The sequence below is a fragment of the Thermobia domestica genome, chromosome 2 (assembly GCF_964235325.1).
Source record: "Thermobia domestica chromosome 2, izTheDome1.hap1.1, whole genome shotgun sequence".
In the NCBI taxonomy this organism is placed as follows: Eukaryota; Metazoa; Arthropoda; class Insecta; order Zygentoma; family Lepismatidae; genus Thermobia; species Thermobia domestica.
The window spans coordinates 20,318,868-20,339,681 of record NC_137455.1 but is presented as its reverse complement, the minus strand read 5'-3'; the positions used below and the strand labels follow the sequence as shown (position 1 = coordinate 20,339,681).

Genomic DNA, 20,814 nt, shown 5'->3' with positions numbered 1-20,814 from the left:
TTGTAAGATTATATATTTGTTTTTCTGATATGACGAAGAATAACTTGAATTTTTTAACTTCAATTTTAGCTGGACGAGTATCACGATCTCCCGCCAGATGGCATGGACGATGATGACAACGGAAATGACACCACAAGGCCCATAGGCAAAACATTCAAAATGGAGGTTTTAGACTGCTGATAGAATGTAGTTTTAACAATCCAAATGAAAACGCAAAAGTTATTGAGTACTTCAGTCACATGTACAAAATACTCAATGAAGTGTACTGGTTGTACATTGTGACTTGTAGCTGGATGCCTTCAGTTTAAAAGGAACCAGTCTGGAAAACTCAAGAAAATACACAAATCTTCAGTTCCAGAGAAAACAGCTGAGAAACTAAAAAAGAAAAAAACACATTTGCTGAATCATTGTGCCATAATTTATCTTCTGAAATATATTCATATATATATATTGTTACTTACTTATAATGCAAAAATGTAATGTGATATTACAAAGTATCAAAAAAACAAAGAAAAACAAAACCTCTATAAGCTTTAGTAGTTATATATAGATAGAAACTGTGAGCAGAGCTCCAACCTAAAGAAAATAAAAGACTGGTACAAGAATATTGCTATCGTACAAGTGGGCGTTTTATTTTTACGTCTTACTTACAGTATACAGCAATACTGTGATCCTGTCAAAACGTTTAAAAAAAAAAGAAAAAAAAGAAAGGCTGTAATTACTGTATATATAAATTTTGTACGAAAATTATTTAGTATATGACATTCTTTTAATCAGTGTAGAATTGTTACGTCATTCCTTGACTAGAAGCGTAGTGCAGCAGATAGCAGCTTCTATTGAGACGTTGCTTGTAGACACCTAAATTGGTTTTGTATATAGCGATTTTTTGCCATTTTTGATTGTAGTAAGATTAATAAGGTATACTGTATTGTCACAAATTAGGTAGAAAATAGTGAAGTAAAATAATGCGAAAAAAATATGAGCTTAATGTTGTTGGTTTTTAGAGTTCATTAAAATGTTATTATTTTTAAAAATTTATTGTTACAGAGGTATTTTTTTTTTCCTGTCGGTAATAGTAGTTGTGAAGAACCCGTTATAACGTGCCGTATTATGTTTATACTAATTCAACGTCGTGCCAATTGTATAGTGTTTCTTTATACACATATTTATAAATGCAGTCATTGATACGCTTTTACAATATCTGTTACGTAATTAAGTGTCCTACTAAGTATTTGTACATTTTTCAACACTGCTTCTCATGTGATAAGTTTCTTGAAATAACGAAAGGCCTAACGATTTGTACACCAAATATCTTCATATTTACATATTAATACGGTATTTTTTTTACAGAATTATTTACCAATTTATTTAAATCCTGAACCAGGTCTGGGGGCAAAGATGCAGAGCCGTGCCGTGGGGGGAAGGATAGCGAGCGGGGCAATGGCCCCGGGCGCCGAAGTAAGGGGGCGAAAATTTGGGAGAGAAAAAAGGAAAAAAGAGAAGAAAAATTGTTTGGAATATATGTATGGGGGCGCCGTCGTATACTCTCGCCCCGGGCGCTGATTTTCCACGGCACGGCCCTGCAAAGATGATACTATTATCAGCACAAAGTTTATTTTCTAACAGGTTCCACGATTATAAACAAAAGCAGGCGTGCGTTTAAGTACAGGTGAAAACTATGCGCCATAGTTTGTAATAATTTTTACATTTGATTTTACGCAACTTAACAAAATTAACTTTTTTAAAAATCAATTCATCAATTGATTAATTTACGTTACATTATATATTATCAAAACTTCACCAGTTTTCTTATAGTTGCAATTCTTTAACTTTTCCATTTTTCTATTGGTTTAAATTGAATCAGTCTCTATATTCCTTTTTACGTACTTACATGTAGAAAATCACACCCCTTCCCCTTTGTTTCTTTTCGCAAATTTTCTCTTCATTTTCCCCTTTGATTCTTTTTCTCAGGTTGTCTTGATGAGTATTCGTTGTTAATGTCAAAACTAACTGATTTTTAAAATTAATTTTAAAATGTAATTTTCACGATAATCATAAGAGTACCTCATATTTTGTTTTTTAAATAAATATGTGATATTTTGGATTTTCTATTCATGACTTTTAACTTATTATATAGGCCTATGTAGCAAGTGAATAAATAGTTCTGAAGATATATGTATCTTATATATACATATATATGTATATGTATGTATGTTAATAAACATTAATATAAAAATAAAACAGCGCATACGAGTCTATTAAAATTTAATTATAAGTATTGCAAAATGTCCAAAAGGTTTTGTTTTGAATTTGTAAATAACAACTATAAAGTAATTAACGAAAGTGAATACAAAAACATTTTACGAATAAATTAAGTTTACCAAAATCGTTTGTAAATTCTAAATCAACCCTAGTAGCGGAGAGAACTTGGCAAACCTCTTGGCTGTAAGCTTTCATTGGAAGTCGGCAAGCTTGCTTCCAGCTTGATTGGAAAGCGCAAGCTGGATTCCAATAATGAAGTTACATGGAGACAACCTTGCATTCAGTGTTCCATTCAAGCTTGACAACTACGCTAGCAGCAAGTCACTAGCAAACGAATGGCCAGTGATGCTATGACGCTCTGCTAAGGATCGCTTGCAAGTACAACAAAAGGCAGATTGTATGAAAGCACGCGTTGAAAGTGCAAGCGTAGAAAGCCAAAAGCCAAGCACGTGCCAACTTGCCGAAAGCTTTCATGCTACTTGGGAACATGTTACTAGAAGTCTGACTGAAATTTTATTTTATTTTTATTTTCGTAAACATTTTTTTTTTTAAGAAAGGGTACAAGTATTGTTTCTCTTTCTACCCGATATCATAATGTGCGCCTAAACATCAAATTATGTATATTTAATGTATCCGTCTAAAGATCTGGTGCCTACACTATGCTTAACACAATTATCTTTAATGTTCTTGAATGTGTAATTCTTATTAGAAAATATTTAAGGAGAATTAATATCAGACATACTACAGAATCGTTTTTGTATTTCATGTCTCATGTGAAACATAAATATAACAATTCTCGTAAATGTTATATGGGCGAACTTACCGAAGAACATGCGGACTTTCATGCAAGCGTTCGTTGCGTTCTCTGCTTGCAATGTGGCTGATTAGCCAATTGAGAAAGTTATTTAAGTACGGATCTACGTGTAACACAACTTCCTGTGGGCTACACATAGAAATCGCAAGCAACGAACGCAACGGACGTTTGCATGAAAATCTGCCCTTATTCTTAAAGGAAATACACAAAACACCATTTCATTCTAAGCATTTTGTAGTTAAATAATGTTTAGATCTAAGCCTATTCTATAGTGCCTTTTAAATTGTTAGATTCATTCCAAATGAAGCTATGTTAACTGTCACCGTGTTTGATTGATGTTGTATACTTTTGATTTCCAGTTCCAAAAGGTACCGTTTAATCATTATTATTTGTTTTTCAATAATTTCTGTGCAGGATGTATAATCTACAAATTACGTATTTTATAAATAAGTATTCCCAATTCAGATTATTAAATTCGTATGTAATTATATTTACCTTGGAAATGTTTATTATATTAGTTTGATATTAGATTTCATCCCTATCCGGATATTGCCTATCATACTCTGCTGGCCCATTACACGTTATTCTGAAATAAAAATATCATTCAATTTCCTACTAATTATTGTAAAATAACTATGGGATTTTCTCTGAAGTTTGGAAAATGAGTGCCATCTATAACTGAAATTCGTCAATACATTAACTGTTATTGCCTATATATTTGTAACTTTTTTTTCTTTCTTTTTTTGATAAACTATCATCGATAGTCATTTCTATAGTATTTACAAATAGACTGTATACATTTTTTCTGGTAATACAAATACATCCCACACCCATGATAATGCATAGAACTACTTCTTATCAAGATTACTGTTAACAAATATGTATATCATTACTATTATTCTTTCATAATGTGTAATAATGGTTCTAATAGTGTATATGCGTTGTAGAAATATCAAATTTGTAATTTTCCTTTAATCTATGCAAAAAAAAAAAAAAAAAAAAAAAAGTTTACGTCATGAAAGTTCTTTGCCTTTTGAAAAAAACAAAATCAGTTGTAGGCTTTCTACATAAGCTCATCAATAATTGTTAAACTTTCGTATTCATTTTATTGTAGTTATTAAAAATTATAAAAACTATGTTAAAGTTTACATACGTAGAGTTTTTTTTTTTATGTCGTATTGTTATTCATCTTTTTGAAATATATTCAACTGTGTTGTAAACATCACATTAGAGAAATATGCAGCACGTTATGACGGGTAAGAAATGTATTTCGTATATGACATGCACTTGAAGTAATACATTAAGTATATCAAAACAAAATAATAAAATAAAATCATACCTTAAAAGAAAGTCGAGGGGAAATTTTAAACATAAGTATATTAAAAAAAACAAATGTGAGATTTTTTAATAAATAAAAGCAGTGATTATTTTTTCTCCAAATTCGTCAATAGAGAGCATGAAAAAATAGAAACGTCTTTTAGTATTAAAACAACAAACTTGATTTTCTATACGAAGGAAGTGTTTTCGAAACACAAACCATTATGTTTCTGTATTGTTCTACAGTCTTAGTTATGTTTCCCTGTATCTGCTCCACTTTAAGAATGTTTGTATGTGTTATTCAATCGTGTAGATTAAATTTTGATTTCAAGATTTTTATCTCACATTTTTAATGAAAGATAAAGTTAAATTGTATTGCAAATTTACTTTTTGGCCTATTAGGACGAACATTTTCATTTACAAAAGTCAATATACAACCTTAAGTTTGGTTTAATATTATACAATATAAAGTGTTGCGCAACAGCCCATATAAAAATACCTCAGTTCATTGGATGTGTCTCCAATTGGATAATGCATAGCCAGATCATCTACTTCCAACACCATTTTTGCCGTCTTTTTTGGGCTTACTTTGTTAACATTAATGATCTTTATGTTTTATTTTACCCTCTTTAATTTTGTAAGTTTCTCACGATTTTTATAACTTAATACTTTGCCTTTGTGTAGCACTACGACAAGTTCTGTGTAAAATTCAAAGTCATTATATAATTCTTGTATAATATTATCAACAGGCAGTTGGGTAGTGTCTAAACCTGAAAACCGTCATACTAAATTTTTATCTAATTTTACCGACATATGATTAGGTAATGTCTAAAATTCAAAGCTGGTAACTTAAATTATTATGAAATTTTTAAGATATATATTTAGATAATATCTAAAACTCAAAGCCTATACTAAATTCTTGTGTAGTTTTACTTTTACTGACAGATAATTAGGTAATAATACAATTTAAAGACTTTATATTAATTTCTTGTGTAATTTTACCGCTGGACAACTAGGTAATGCCTAAAATTCAAAGCCGTTGTACTAAATTCTTATGTAATTTCACAGACAAGTGACAAAAGTCTAAAATGCAAACTCATTTTACTAAATTCTTTTGTAAATTTCCTGTGTAATTTCACCAATAATGAAATTCATATGACGCCAAAGTACAAAGTCAATTTGTACTAATACGTCTTGATTTGGAGAAAATTAAGCTGCTGCATATAGATTTTGTTTGATTTTGAAACATAATTTAGAAAGTTAAGCAAGTGCATGCCATTTTTAAGAATCTCATTCATCTTAAGATAATATTTTGGTTGTTGACTTGTTATTTAGTTTGATGTGTTCAATGAACGTACGTTCTCAAACTAGATCGTACGTAAATTCTTAGAATTTTTTTTTTCTTTCTAAATAATGAAGTAATGCTAATCTAGAAATGTAAATCGTTTGACTAGAATTACGAGGTTGTCATGCAAATATTATGGTCGACTTATACATCAGAAGGTGAGACACAATTACATGTTATTATTACTAGTACAAAAAGAAAGTACAGTTCCATCCAGTTTTTATTATCCTCATTTATTACAATCCTCATTTAGAAAACATTTGTGTCAGTTAGGTCTTCAGTTGTCGAGTCCTGGTGTTCCTGACGTTTTGCCTAACAATAATTTAATATTATATTCAGGGCCGGCTCTACCAGATGTGAAACACGTGCATTTGCACGGGGCATGAAAATCTGTCAAAACTATATTATTTAAAAACTATATTATTTAAAATAAATATTTCTTGTTGGAAATATACTTCATAATGATGGTAGTTAAATTTACTAAGCTGATCTTCTGTTTGAATGTTACATTTATAAATGATGTTTAGGACGCATTAGTTTAAAGTTCACATGGACGGTGCTGAAGCAAATGGTCAAACAAATGCAAGCATGAATTGCTTGAATATTGTTAAATACAAGAACTCAATTCTCGAACAATAGTGGACACCTGTTCCATTTAGTTAAGTTATCCCAGTTTTGATATGAAAACTAGTTTTGTCTTTGGAAGAAACAAGTTCCTTATCGTTGAAGCTAGAAACAAGTTTTTAAAAAAAAAAAAAAAATAACAGGTGTAGAAAGGGAATCAAGAAATAAAAGAGCTAATTGCACTGGAATTGCAAATTGATACATATATGTACTGAGATTTAAGCTCGATATTGAATTCTATAAAAAGGATTACCATATTTCCTCTGCAGATGTATTTACTTTATCTTTCACTAACACAATACATTATTATTTAAAAAAACAGACCCTTCGAAATTGTATTTGTAGTTTTTAGGTCTTTCTGAGTGCGAGTTCTCTTTCCTCCCCTGTTGTTGTTCATGATGGGGTACATACTTAAAATCGTAGTTTTTAAGATTTGTTCTTTCTAGAGAAAGGGAGTGGGGTGACAAATTGCCTAGGGCTGACTTTGGTTATATATATATATATATATATATATATATATATATATATATATATATATATATATATATATATATATATATATATATATATATATATATTTCTGACACACATTTTAGATTACTTACCAATTCGGGGAAAATGAACACCAATTTTTAATATATGTATATGACTCAATTTTTTTGAAAGACTGAGATATTTCTTTTAGTTTCTGGTCTTTGATCATATAATTTGTTTTAAAAAATAAGAAATGCCTAATTGATGTAGCTTCAGATTTTAGTGTAAAGGTAATTTACAAACTCGTATATATATAATCGGTTTTGCTAAATCCTTGTACAGTGTTATTAACACAAGAGAATTAAAAATTTTATTAGCACCAAGCTTAATCAAATAATATTGAACATTACATTTACTTTCCTGTATTTAATATTCAGAACTTTTCTCTTTTTTTATATATTATTGGGGAGGCGTTCATATTTCAAATTTTGAGGATCATGGTCTTTCTCATTCGCGTTAAAATTGACTCCAGTGCAGTTTCTGCAAATTGTTTTAATCAAAATAAAATATCATTGTAAATAATAGCAAATGAATTTTGTTTTTCATACACACACACCTATATAGTATAAAGGAAATTTACACCACTGAGAAGTTTGTATGTGTACACACACACACACACACACACACACACACACATACATGTGAGCGAGTTGGGGGAAAACAATGAAGTTGCTGGCGGAATGGGTTGGAATCCGGCCACAGAAGAGTATGTATGTAGTTTAAGATTCGGGTGGTGAGGAAGCAATACGGTAGAGGAAGCTTATATAGTATATGTCAATGCATTACATTGCATGAGAATGTTGAACATTCTTTACCAGTTTACTTGAAAGATAGAAAATATGAAATACCATTGTCTTCCCCTAGTCGCTCATACAGTAAAAAGGCGTAAATTCAAATACACATGATAAAATATAAAGTTAGTAAAAATTCTGTAGTACAGAGCAGATTGTTTCTAAGTGACCAGAAATATGTAGTCGTGTAAAACACGTTCGATTATTTCCTCTGTTATAAATTATAGATAATAGACAGTAGAATACCACAACACTCATGTTTTTAGACGGAAATTAATCTCTGTTATGATAGACTCCTGTGTAAATTAAACAAGTTTAGCGTAGTCGTGTAACAGCAGCAATGATCAAAAATCTAGTAACAAAAATGAGAGGTAGTAATTACGCACTAGAGGATTAAAAAATAGTAAATATTATACACCACAAAGCACTTGAATTGTGTTTCACCATTGTTTAAGCAAAAACAGAAGAAAATAAGAACTTCGGATGGAATAACTTATCACGTAAGGTCGTATTTATGTCTTCTGAATGGGAAAATAAGAACTTAGGATGGAATAACTTATCACGTAAGGTCGTATTTATGTCTTATGAATGAAGAAGAATAGTATAACCCTTAACTTGCATAAAGTTAAGAGAATTGTGACTTGTATAAAGAAACTACCGGATTTACAGAGTAATACTGATCAAAGAATTGCATGCACTCTGATAAAATATACTATACGTATTTACATATTAGCACTGTGAGTTTATAAATGTATCGAACAATGCAAAATGTTATTAAGGAACTTGTCTGCGTATATGTACATTAAAGTAAGTGTCATTTACTTTAGTAAAAAAAATGTTGCAGAAAATTTTACTTTAGTGGTACTTGGAGAAATATATTTTAGAATATTGAATGTATTATTTCTTTTGATTGTAATTCTGAACGACTGGGGTTTGCGAGTGTCGTAACGATTTATTTAAACATTAGGATCTGTGGTGGTCATTCATTCGTTCACTACTATCTATCCACAAGGTCACCGGAAAGTAAAGGTACAAATATTCGTAAATCAGTAAACAAGGATTTCTTTCATACGAGGGCTATCCAGAAAGCAACGACCGTTTTGAAATAAATAAATAAATAAGTAACAGAATGAACAACCCAAATTGTATTATATACATTTGAAAAGTGCACTCTGAAGCTATTTTTTCACATAATCGCCATACAGATTAAGGCACGTATCATATCGTGGCACAAGTTTTTCAATACCGTCGCGGGGGAAATCTACCGCCTGCGCTTTCAACCACTGGCTTACACCGGAATACAGTTCGGTGTCAGTATCAAAGCGTTGTGTATCGAGCCATGTCTTCATCGCTGGGAAGAGGTGGTAGTCGCTTGGCGCCAAATCCGTGCTGTATGGTAAGTGATCGAATACCTCCCATCCAAGAGCTCTTGTGTACGCTTGGCTCTGTGTGGACGGCCCTCAATCGGCCTTCACTCATTATTCTATGTCCATACACTTCACACAATTGGCGATAGATTTCAATTTTTCTTTTCCATCAAAAACCTAATCACAGAACGCACCTCAAAAGAGGAGGGATTTTCTATTGCAGCACACATTCTAACACGTCACAGAAAGCACAGTAAGAGCGTCACAGTCGGATGCGTTCTGACGTCAAGATGGCGACTCTAGCCCCACCCATTGCCGCAATAGACCAAAACGCCTTGTACTTTCTGTACAGCACTTGTATTTATACTACTGTTTTTGACCTTATTTTCTAACAAACTATTCAGTCTGAGAACCAGTTTCTGTTTTGTCAAACCTAATAACAGACCTATGAAGTATATATTCAGTTAATTATCACCGACAAACACTTTTACTGTCAGATGTTTCCTAATGTGAGAAGTAGAAGAGAATTTTTTTAGTTGTGAGGTCCGACCGATGTGGTGCTTGTTCCAACACATTTTATTTTAAGCACCAGCAAGTAATGCGAAATAGTAACAATGAAGTTTGTCACATCATTACATACAGTTATGATTGAGTAGTGGATTTCCTCTAAAGATTCTTTTTCTTTTACATTTGAAAAGCTGTATCAATGCACGAATGTTACATTACATAGGATTTTATATCACTTCAGTTAAACGTCACACACATTCTGCTCTTGCAAAATCTTATCTTGCAATGTCAGAACATACTAGTACTAAAGTTAAACATCAATGTAGCCAAATGGGCCACCAATTTCACGTTATCATTTCATGTAAGGAATCTTTTATTTTCGAAACTTCGTTCGGATTATATTTTCACAAATATGTATGAGCAAATGCTAAAGTCACTTTATAGATAATTATATTTTGAATTTAGTGCAAATTAATTTGAGTACATTATTTTTATCAGAGTGCAGTAATTCCTACGTCTTTACCTAACTGTGAAATCTTATAAAGAAGAAACTATCAAGTATATATATATCTATTATGTAATTTTCACATATTCTGAATATCAAAACATAAATAAATCCTGTAACCATACCATTACCAATTTTGCTCACCATATCGTGACATTAATGTTTTGGGCACATACGGTATTCTTCGCTTAAAAAGCTACCGATCGTTGTACAGTAATTAGTCAATTGCTGTACAATTTTAAAATTGTGTAAATAATATTTTTGTGTGTATAATTATAAAATGGTATAAGGAAGGGGATATATTTTTAGAAAAAAAAGTATAGAGAGGTATAGCAAGTTTTAATTGCTGTGGGGAAAAAAATAAATCTAAAAATGGATTACGCTTGAGATTAAAGGGGTAACGGATCCTATTTTATGAATGAACTCATATGTTCATAATTACTGTACTTACTACAAAACCATATTGGTTTATTCCTAGTTAAATGTATCTTTATACATCATACACAGAACAGAGAATATTTAAAAAGGAAACAAGAAGATCATTGCATGATGTTATGTAATGTGTTCGAAGAAGTTATTTTTCATGCATGACAAAATGAACACTCGAACGAATGCACTATCAACAATTGTTTCAAGTTTTTTGTGTATATATATGTATGTATTGAAATGTTTTTTTGTTAGTAAATTATCTGGTTATACTCAAATTTGAAAACAATAAATGGAATTCTTATTGTATGTGTTATTTATTTATATATTTATCTCAAGAAGATAATACTATTTTCACTGTTGATTATATATATATATATATAGATAGATAGATAGATAGATAGATAGATAGATAGATAGATAGATAGATAGACACATAGATATAAATGAAAGTGACTATGATTGTGACTTCGTACTGCTTGCAATCTCGATCAAATTTTGAACACAGATGAGTTCCAGCCTGAAAGTATTTTTATCATTTCTCTTTGACGGTACAACGAAGGGGGGGGGGGGGAGAAGACGAGTGACTTAATAACTCTTGAACCACTCGACCGATCTCGATCAAATTTGCTACATAGATGAAGATCGGGCCTGATTTTTTTTTAAATATCATTTTACTTTGACGATGCAACTGAGGAGAAGAGAACGAGGGAGAATCGAAAATGACCAATATTAGTGTCGAATCAATAGTTTTTGGGTAGCTGAAATGAACATTGACACTTCCGATAGAGTTTAAATCCAAATTCAACCCCGCAACTTGGGGGGAAGGGGATTATATATATATATATATATATATATATATATATATATATATATATATATATATATATATATATATACGGGGTGTTCAGAAAGTAACTATGCAGTAACTTACCGTATTTTATTTTCCATAAACCACTTTAAACAACAGAAATTAACTCGAAGCTAAACTTTAATGTCGTGGAAGTTATAAAAAATGCTGGAAGTGATCCCCTTGCACTTGACACAGTTGCACACGTTTCTGCATGTTCTCTAATTGACAATCATATCAGTCATCCCTTAGCACACCACAACATGGCACTGCATATATATATATATATATAGGAGTTGTACGTTTAAAATTTTTATTTTGACCCAGTAAAGCGGGTAATCAACGCTATTCATGTATAAAATGTTGTATGCTGTTTACCGACTTTGATCTTTTTCTCTAAGTTTTATGTTCTACGATTTCCTATTAGGCTAGAAGAGATAATGAGAAAAAAAACAGTACATAACACAAATCCTTTGAATTGAATTTGTATAAGCAAAAGACAGGTTTTGTTACCACCAATCAACATATGATGACCAGACGTTAAACTGAATATTAAGAAATGTCTCTTCTTTCCCATGCTCATACCTAAAATCTCCACTAAAAAATAATCAAACTCAGTGTGTAAACATAGGTTCCGTTCTACTCGTATTTTTCCTTAGAGAAAACCCAAAAGGGCTTAACACTGATCAGTCTATGTATGATTCTGTTTGTATCAGTGCCAATCTCTATATTGATCATGACAAACCTTTCCCTAAAATTTTCCTGGCATGCTATTGTACTCGGATTTTTCGTGATTTAATTGGATGAAATGTAAAAACTGTACTAACACTTTGTATTCCTGGTAGACAGAGATAATTTCCGATATTTCGGATAGCGAGTTACTATTATTATTAAGTATTCTGCCTTTTAGCAGGTCCTGAGACTAATGAGTTATTTATTTATTTATTTTATTTTATTTTTTTAAGGTTTGGGCCTGGAAATGTTCCTTCCATGTTTCTTGATCTTTAGCTTCCTCTTTTAACCCAAATATTTTGTTCTATTTTTCAAATCATCGATTACTTGTGTTCTTCCTATTCCTCGCTTTTCTTTTATGCCGGTATGAAGAAGAAAATTTCTTTACAAGCGTGTCCAAATCCAACTGGCCTTCCTATTGTGCTATTGGAACGAAGGATGCTATTGTGCTGTCAAAATGTCTTGAGCCGTGGCAAAAGTTCACACTCACACACCCATGCGTTGAGCCAATAAGGGTTCAGCTGTTGCTAAGCGAAAGAAAGCGAATGGAATTCCTTCAGCCGATAGCAGCGCTTGCAAGCCTAAATATTTCTTTAACCTCCGTAATGTCGTAAGTCTCTGAAACATACAGCCCAATATTCCATACATATGGGAGTTCACCAACTTCTTCCTTAGTCCTTAAGCCTGCTAGTTCAGAGTGATCTCTTCCTGTTGAATGCTTCTTTGGCTATGATAATTTTTGACCTGATCTCTTTGGTGCAGTAAGCGTCTCTCGTCAAAATACTTCCCAAATATTTGAAGTGATCTAGCGAGTAACCTTTTTTATTTAGTATCTGCATTAACGTGTACTCCAGAGTAGTAACTGCAATAGATTGTTCTCTTTCTGTATTCCTATACTGATATTCCATCAATTATTTAATAAGTAATGACTTACATTAATAATCGATCTTGTTTAGCTTAATAGCGAGCATAAGGGAAGGATGCATATCTACTAATTTCACTTTATGTTTTATTTCATAAGATGTATGAACTTACAGTAAGGCTGGCTGCATATTAGCCAGAGGAAAGCCACCAAGCCGAGACAGAGACAGGCATAAGCGCAATGATTATATATCTCAGTCACAACGTTAAGGCGGCTTTAGTGTAACACGACCTCGAATGAATGTTGTAATATCCCGTATGGTTTTGTTTACAAACAGCCGACATATGCTTCTATTTACAAACATCAACCGTGTGCATCTTGCTATGAATTAGTATAGCAACAGACGACGGAGATAACACCGATACCATTGGTCATGCGAAGAAAAAGGAACAACAACGCCAGTGCTTCACTTGGAGCACCTATCGGGGTTTCAACGGGCCGAAAGGGTTTCAACGACAGCCATGAGTCTCGACTGGTCAAATCCCCTTTCTTCGCTTGCAGTGGAGCCTTGGAAGTACCTCACGAAAACCCAAAGCCTCTAGTTCGCAGTGGAGCCTTGGTTTCGTTTTCCTCCTGGCTTGGAGTGGAGCCTTTTGGAAAACTTTACCTCTCTCTCTGCTTGCAGTGGATCCTTGGAAGTACCTCACGAAAACCCAAAGTCTCTAGTTCGCAGTGAAGCCTTGGCTTCGTTTTCCTTTTAGCTTGGAGTGAAGCCTTTTAGAAAACTTAACCTCTCTCTCTGCTTGCAGTGGAGCCTTGGAAGTACCTCACGAAAACCCAAAGCCTCAAGTTCGCAGTGGAGCCTTGGCTTCGTTTTGCTCCTGGCTTGGAGTGGAACCTTTTGGAAAACTTTACCTCTCTCTCTGTTTGCAGTGGATCCTTGGAAGTACCTCACGAAAACCCAAAGTCTCTAGTTCGCAGTGAAGCCTTGGCTTCGTTTTCCTTTTAGCTTCTCTCTCTGCTTGCAGTGGAGCCTTGGAAGTACCTCACGAAAACCCAAAGCCTCAAGTTCGCAGTGGAGCCTTGGCTTCGTTTTGCTCCTGGCTTGGAGTGGAGCCTTTTGGAAAACTTTACCTCTCTCTCTGTTTGCAGTGGAGCCTTGGAAGTACCTCACGAAAACCCAAAGTTTCTAGTTCGCAGTGAAGCCTTGGCTTCGTTTTCCTTTTAGCTTGGAGTGAAGCCTTTTAGAAAACTTAACCTCTCTCTCTGCTTGCAGTGGAGCCTTGGAAGTACCTCACGAAAACCCAAAGCCTCAAGTTCGCAGTGGAGCCTTGGCTTCGTTTTGCTCCTGGCTTGGAGTGGAGCCTTTTGGAAAACTTTACCTCTCTCTCTCTGTTTGCAGTGGATCCTTGGAAGTACCTCACGAAAACCCAAAGCCTCAAGTTCGCAGTGAAGCCTTGGCTTCGTTTTCCTTTTAGCTTGGAGTGAAGCCTTTTAGAAAACTTAACCTCTCTCTCTGCTTGCAGTGGAGCCTTGGAAGTACCTCACGAAAACCCAAAGCCTCTAGTTCGCAGTGGAGCCTTGGCTTCGTTTTGCTCCTGGCTTGGAGTGGAGCCTTTTGGAAAACTTTACCTCTCTCTCTGTTTGCAGTGGAGCCTTGGAAGTCCTCACGAAAACCCAAAGCCTCTAGTTCGCAGTGGAGCCTTGGCTTTGTTTTCCTTCTGGCTTGGAGTGGAGTCTTTTGGAAAATTTTACCTCTCTCTCTGTTTGCAGTGGAGCATTGGGAAATTCCTTATCACAATACCAACCTAGCTTGCAATTGAGCTTTGTCGGGTCTCTACCTCTCCCCCCATTCTGCTTGCAGTGGAGCATTGAGTATCCCAGCGCATTTTAAAGTTACCTTTTTGTATCCAAATGGATACCCAGGCCCAGTACTTGGATACCTAGTGAAATCTTTAAATTACTGGAAGAGCACTTGAATAATAAATTACTTCAATTACTACAAATCTAAAATTACTTCAATATATTTTGGTTTTGTGATTATATGTATTAGCTTGTATTCTGTGGATAGGTATAAAATTTGAGAGAAAATTATTTGTTGTCGAGCCTGATGAGTGCGGTGCACAAGGTTTGTTGCACTGTGTAACAAAGACTATTGACGAATTTCAGTTGCATACAGAAAATCTTCTAGGGCTAACTACAGATGGTGAATCTGCGAACACAGGGAAGGACGTAAGATTATGGCAACTTGTAAGAAATTACGTGGGGCACGAGATCCTTACAGCGGGCACGATCGCTCCCCAGAAGAGGAAAATTTCTTATTTGATATATAAAAATAATATCCATCCCAGAGTTTAGAGCCCTTAAAAGTAGCATTATGATAACCCACCACCACCCCAGAAGTCGGTCCTGGATCCGCCCCTGCCTTACAGTTTAGTGTATTTGCCATAGAGCCGATCTTACAATGGGAGATATGTTGGACTGTGTCCCTAAAATGACACATTGGCTGAAGTGTTACAATGTACTTCAGAACATCGAAAATAAAAACAAAAATGCTGGACAAAACAATGCCTAATTTCCATACTTTTCCTACTTCGAAGTACGATTTGCTGAACACTTGCATACATTGATTGCCGCCGTACTCCACAACTTACCTGGATGCAAGATGGTGGGCAATTCTCAGGGATGGGAGGCAATTCTCAGGTAAGGGGAAAGAAGGATCGAACTGCTGTCAAAGGAATGTTAGACGCATGGGCCGAAAGTTCCATGCAGTTTAAGGTAACAGTTCTATATATGATATCACCAGTATCTTCCAGCAGATGTAGAAAATTCTTCAACGGTCTGATCTTCTACTGCCTGATGTTATTACAGCAAGGGATGCAGCATTAAGGAAACTGAATTTAATGTTGGAGAATCCCTTTCCCGGTGGAAAAGAGGACTGCTAGTTAGAAACAACGTGGATGACGGTGAACAGAGGCGACAGTACCGTACAACTCGTAATATCCATGTGACTCGTCGGAACAGAAATTGGGAAGCTGTTCGAAGAGAAACAGTGCAGTCTTGCTTAAACTTCCTTGTTGTTTGACAGAGCATAGAAGATGACGGCATTCTCTGCTCCTTCAGACTACTCTGTCCACATCTTCACCACAAATAAATCTGATAAATGCTGCTCATCCATTAGTAGAAGCAATATTTGGAAAAGAAGAAGTACAGATTTGCCTCAAATGTATGCGACAGCTGGCCAGGAATTGAAGAAGTACCATTACTAGTGGATAGTGCTGATGCAGGAATGAAATATTCGGTGAGACTGAGGAGACTATTACCAGTCTCCTCTGGAATGGTGCAGAAATTTCTTGCTGCCGTACTTGCAATATCGCCTCACAGCATGTCAGTTGAACGAGATGTTTCACACTATAAGCAGCTTCGAAGTATTCACCGTTTGTCGATGAGTGAAAACACGATTAATGATATCACTAAATGGAACGGCTACTGCAAACTATGACCCAAGACTGGTTGTAGCGGAGTTCTTGAAGCAAAAGAACAGACGGGAGAGAAGATCTGATAGTGGTATCTATAAAAGAAGGGAGTTTGTTAAGAAGTTTTTCAGAGTTGAATAGTCTCTTACATTCAAAATCAACATATTTATATCACATAGGCCTCCGTTGCGATGCGTTATCAGTCAGTGCCCTTTATTTGGTGACAGTAGATAATGTATCAATTGCCGTGACAGTAACATAGATGTTAAGACTGCTAGTGATCAGGCACGTAGCCAAGGGGTGGGTCCGGGGGGTCCGGACCCCCCTTCGGAACCAGAAATGTAAAATTAAGAAAGGATGAAACAATAAGAAACGAGAAAAAGAAGAATCAGCGTTAAAAATATAAAGCTACAGTAAGTGTATGGTTATTCTTTCTTATGAGGAGCTTTGTGTAGAGGAAACTGTGTGCGTGTGTGTGTGTGGGGGGGGGATCAAGTTGAAAATGAATATTATTGTAACGGAACATTCCAAATTCCATCTAGCCCCATGCTAATCCCATGGACAACAAATGATGATCGAGACTCGGAATATTATATCTTTTTCAATACTTTTTTTTTAAATATTCTTTTACTCGAGATTCTTTATTCTTTTACTCGGCAGATAGTTCATTATTGAAATACTTACTAGCATATCCTCATTTTATTGTCCTAACAAACCAATATACGTGTTGCCACTAAAATAGTTTAGATTGATCGAGCCCCTGGTGTGTAACCAGAGTATTTCATGTTACCCCCCCCCAGCATTACGAAATCCTGGCTAAACGAACCAATATATGTTTACAGTAAAATGGTTCAGAATGATCGAGCCCTGGCGTGATAACCGCAATATTTCGTCACGCCCCCCCCCCTATTACGAAATCCTGGCTACGTGCCTGTAGTGATATTCACGACTCCGTCAAACCTATGGTAACTAGATGAGAAGCTTAGTCAATTATATTTTAAACATGTAAGAAACCAAACAATGCAGAACGCATTCAGATGTGGAGTGTAAAAATAATAGCAGAAGTGTAACTAATAACAACTAGGAGAAATGCTGCTCGTCCATTAGTAAAAAGCACGAGTAATAGAACAACATTTAAAGCACGTGAGAAACCAGTGTGAAACAGGTTTAGCTTTGAAGTGTGAAAATAATAGCAAGGGAATAACGATTAAAAAATTACCTAAACTGCAGGTAAGAAACCAAATAAGATTGGACAGGTTAAAATTTGAAGTGTGAAAATAGTACTAGAAATTAACCAGTTACAAAGGGAATAACACGCTTTAAAACAGGAGAGAAATCAAGCAATATGAAACAGATTGAGATTTAAAGTGTTAACATTTATAGCGGAAGTGGAACCACTAACAAAAAAGCTTACATGCTATGATTCAAGATATATTTTTGATTACATTGCTTCTTTAAAAAATAAAGTATGGTAGTAGTATGTAGTATTGAATACATAGACCCCTAAGTATACATTTAAAATGATTTCGTTAGTGAAATGTTTAGTCAAGTTCACGTATGTTATTTCTTGTTGAGTAGTTTGTGTCTTGTATCGTGTGTTTTGTATCCTCTCCATCTGTAGCAATAGCGTTTCTTTGCCCTTGTCCTGTCCTGTCTATGTCCAACTTAAAAATATAGATATAAAAATAAATAAATAAACGAAGGAAACTATCCAATTATGATAGGATATGATAGCACAGTACTCTTTTATCTTTAACCCTTTCCAGATTTCGGCTTTTTGGGCTATTTTTTAGAATTTCAGTCAAGCAGCTACTGCATCATCACTATTTATCCTAGGATCATGGTTCATACCTCATTCTCTTCAGAATAGAGCTGGCTTTCAAATGGTACCACTTGCATGCTCATACCATACACCAGGAGCGGGAAAAACGATGTCAAAGGGAAAATTTCGGAGGGAAATTTTTTTCTCGAACTTTGGCCCCCCATGTGTGAACGTAGCCATCTAAAAAAAATCTGATAAATAGTACTTGGTATACTGAATGGGTGTGCCAAATTTCAAGTTTCTATCTTAAATAGTAAGGGCGGAAGAAATTTTATGAAGAATTCCCACAATTCCCCAAATTACCACAAAACACCATGATCTCAGGGAAAAAATTTCCTGAGACATCCCGAATTATCCTAGGGTCATGTTTCGCCCATCATTCTCTTCAGAATAGAACTGCCTTTCAAGCGGTACCATTCACATGTCTCCATCATGTATCTAAGGCGGGAAATTCCCGAAAAAAGGGATTTTTTTGATCTAAATATCCCTTTTTTCAACTTTTAGCCCCTCTGGACCCCCCCTCTGTTTTAACGCATAAATCCGGAAAAAAATCTGTTAAATACTACTCGGTGGATTGAATGTTTGTGCACAATTTCAATCTTCTAGGTGCAAAAATAAGCCCGCCATAAAATATATATACCGACATTGCCCCATATTCCCCTATACAGAAGTATATTTTGATAAAAATTCCCTGACACATCCCTAATTACCCTAGGGTCATGTTTCGCACATCATTCTCTTCAGAATAAAACTGGCTTTCAGACGGTATGACTCACGTGTCTCCATCATGTATATAAGGCGGGAAAATCCCGAAGGGATTTTTGTGGGTCTAAATGTCCCGTTTTTCAACTTTTAGCCCTTCTGGACCCCCCTGTTCTAACGCAGAGATCGGAAAAAATCTCATAAATACTACTAGGTAGGCTGAATGTTTATGCACAATTTCAATCTTCTAGGTACAAAAGTAAGCCCGCCAAAAAATATATATATACCGACAATGTACCATATTCCCGTATACAGGGGAATTTTTTAAAAAAATTCCCTGAGACATCCCTAATTACCCTAGGGTCATATTTCGCACATCATTCTCTTCAGAATAAAATTGCCTTTCAGACGGTATGACTCACGTGTCTCCATCATGTATATAAGGCGGGAAAATCCCGAAGAAAGGGATTTTGGGGGTAAAAATATCCCCTTTTCAACCCTTTGACCCTCTGGTTCCCGCCTTGTTTTAACACACAAATCTGAAAGAAAATCTGGTAAATACTACTCGATGGACTAAATGTTTGTGCAAAATTTCAATCTTCTACGTGCAAAAATAAGCGCGCCAAAAAATATTGAACATAGGCTTAATAAATGAAAAAAATATATTTTAGACTTATGACGTCATCACCTCCTATGTCTGGACGCAGGAAGGTGTGAAAGCATACGTAATGTCTTCTACAATGCCTCTGGACTTGAAAAAAGAAAAAACCTGGACGAAAAAGCTCAAATAGGAGAGTTATAACGCAATGTACCATGAAAAACGCGTATGGTACAAATTGTACCATAAAATCCCCAAAGGGTTAAGTAACGGCCTGAAGGCGGATCTGAGCCACAATGTTAAAAAGAAAATGTCCGCTCTTGTATAGATGGCGATGTGTTGAATCGGAAATGAAACGGTTAGCAGAAGTCTGACAAATACGTCATTTTGTATGTCATTATTTCAAAAGTGTACATTATATAAACATGCATTTTTAAAAATCTCTGTGCGTTTGAATTTTGCTGTGTGTGTGTCAAGGGTCTTTTGTTCCTGGATATCCAGTAGCGATTTAAAAAAAAAAAAAAAAAAAAAGCACTGGTACCCACACTGTTATAAGTCCATCCTTTGAATACTGTATATCGAGAATAATGTTTCAGAAAAAATATAGAACCTTTAAATAAAACAAAATGTATAACTGAAAACTTCAAATCTCGGTAAATACAAATTATTTAATACATTTAATATAATTAATCGTTTTACCTTTCTTTTGTTTCTAATCGAAGTTGATCCAATGCAGAGAAAACAAGTCGACAAATTCAACTATTGTTGTTCACTCTGTTTTCAGTTGAATCGGATTTACAATGTAGCCAATTCTCTAAAAGAAAAATGTCTATTCTCACTGTTGGAATTGAAATTCATGAGAAAGAACTGTATCTAAAATTTGCCGGAAAAAAGCGCTAAATTAGAAACAAGAAATATACGTGCATACCCAGATGCTCAAAGGCGGCTTGAGCAGTAATCCCACATAATAAATGAATGGATAAACAATCTGACAAAACAATGAGATTGGTTATGATACTGACGTGTAAAATACCATGTTTAAAACATTTTAAGATTATTAGAGTCTAGAGGCAGGAGTAAGTACGAGAGGGTGCTTGCACACTTGCCCCCCTTTTCTCCTTTGGCGTCGTCACTGCGCTGAATAAGAACGAATATGTTAATTGCAGCGATGCGACTTCCATTTTGTGGAACTGAGGACTCGTCACCGTAGAATACATACGCCTTTTATGTTTTGTTGGAAGGTTGCGAGCTCATGCGAAGGCAATATATATCACCAAGTC

The 20,814-nt window shown here is 34.7% G+C and overlaps 1 protein-coding gene across 2 annotated transcripts in view; it reads left to right on the top strand.

Annotated features, from left to right (window-relative positions):
* The window catches only part of LOC145671174 (sodium-dependent neutral amino acid transporter B(0)AT3), a 235,153-nt gene extending 230,684 nt beyond the window's left edge, over nucleotides 1-4,469 (top strand). For both annotated transcript variants that reach the window (XR_014128460.1, XM_081740020.1), the window contains one exon: nucleotides 70-4,469. Coding sequence is in view for 1 of the 2 variants with exons in the window: in XM_081740020.1 (XP_081596146.1) it covers nucleotides 70-180 (111 nt within the window). In the remaining variant the exon portion in view is untranslated. The remainder of the gene's footprint in view (nucleotides 1-69) is intronic.
* Nucleotides 4,470-20,814: the final 16,345 nt, after the last annotated feature.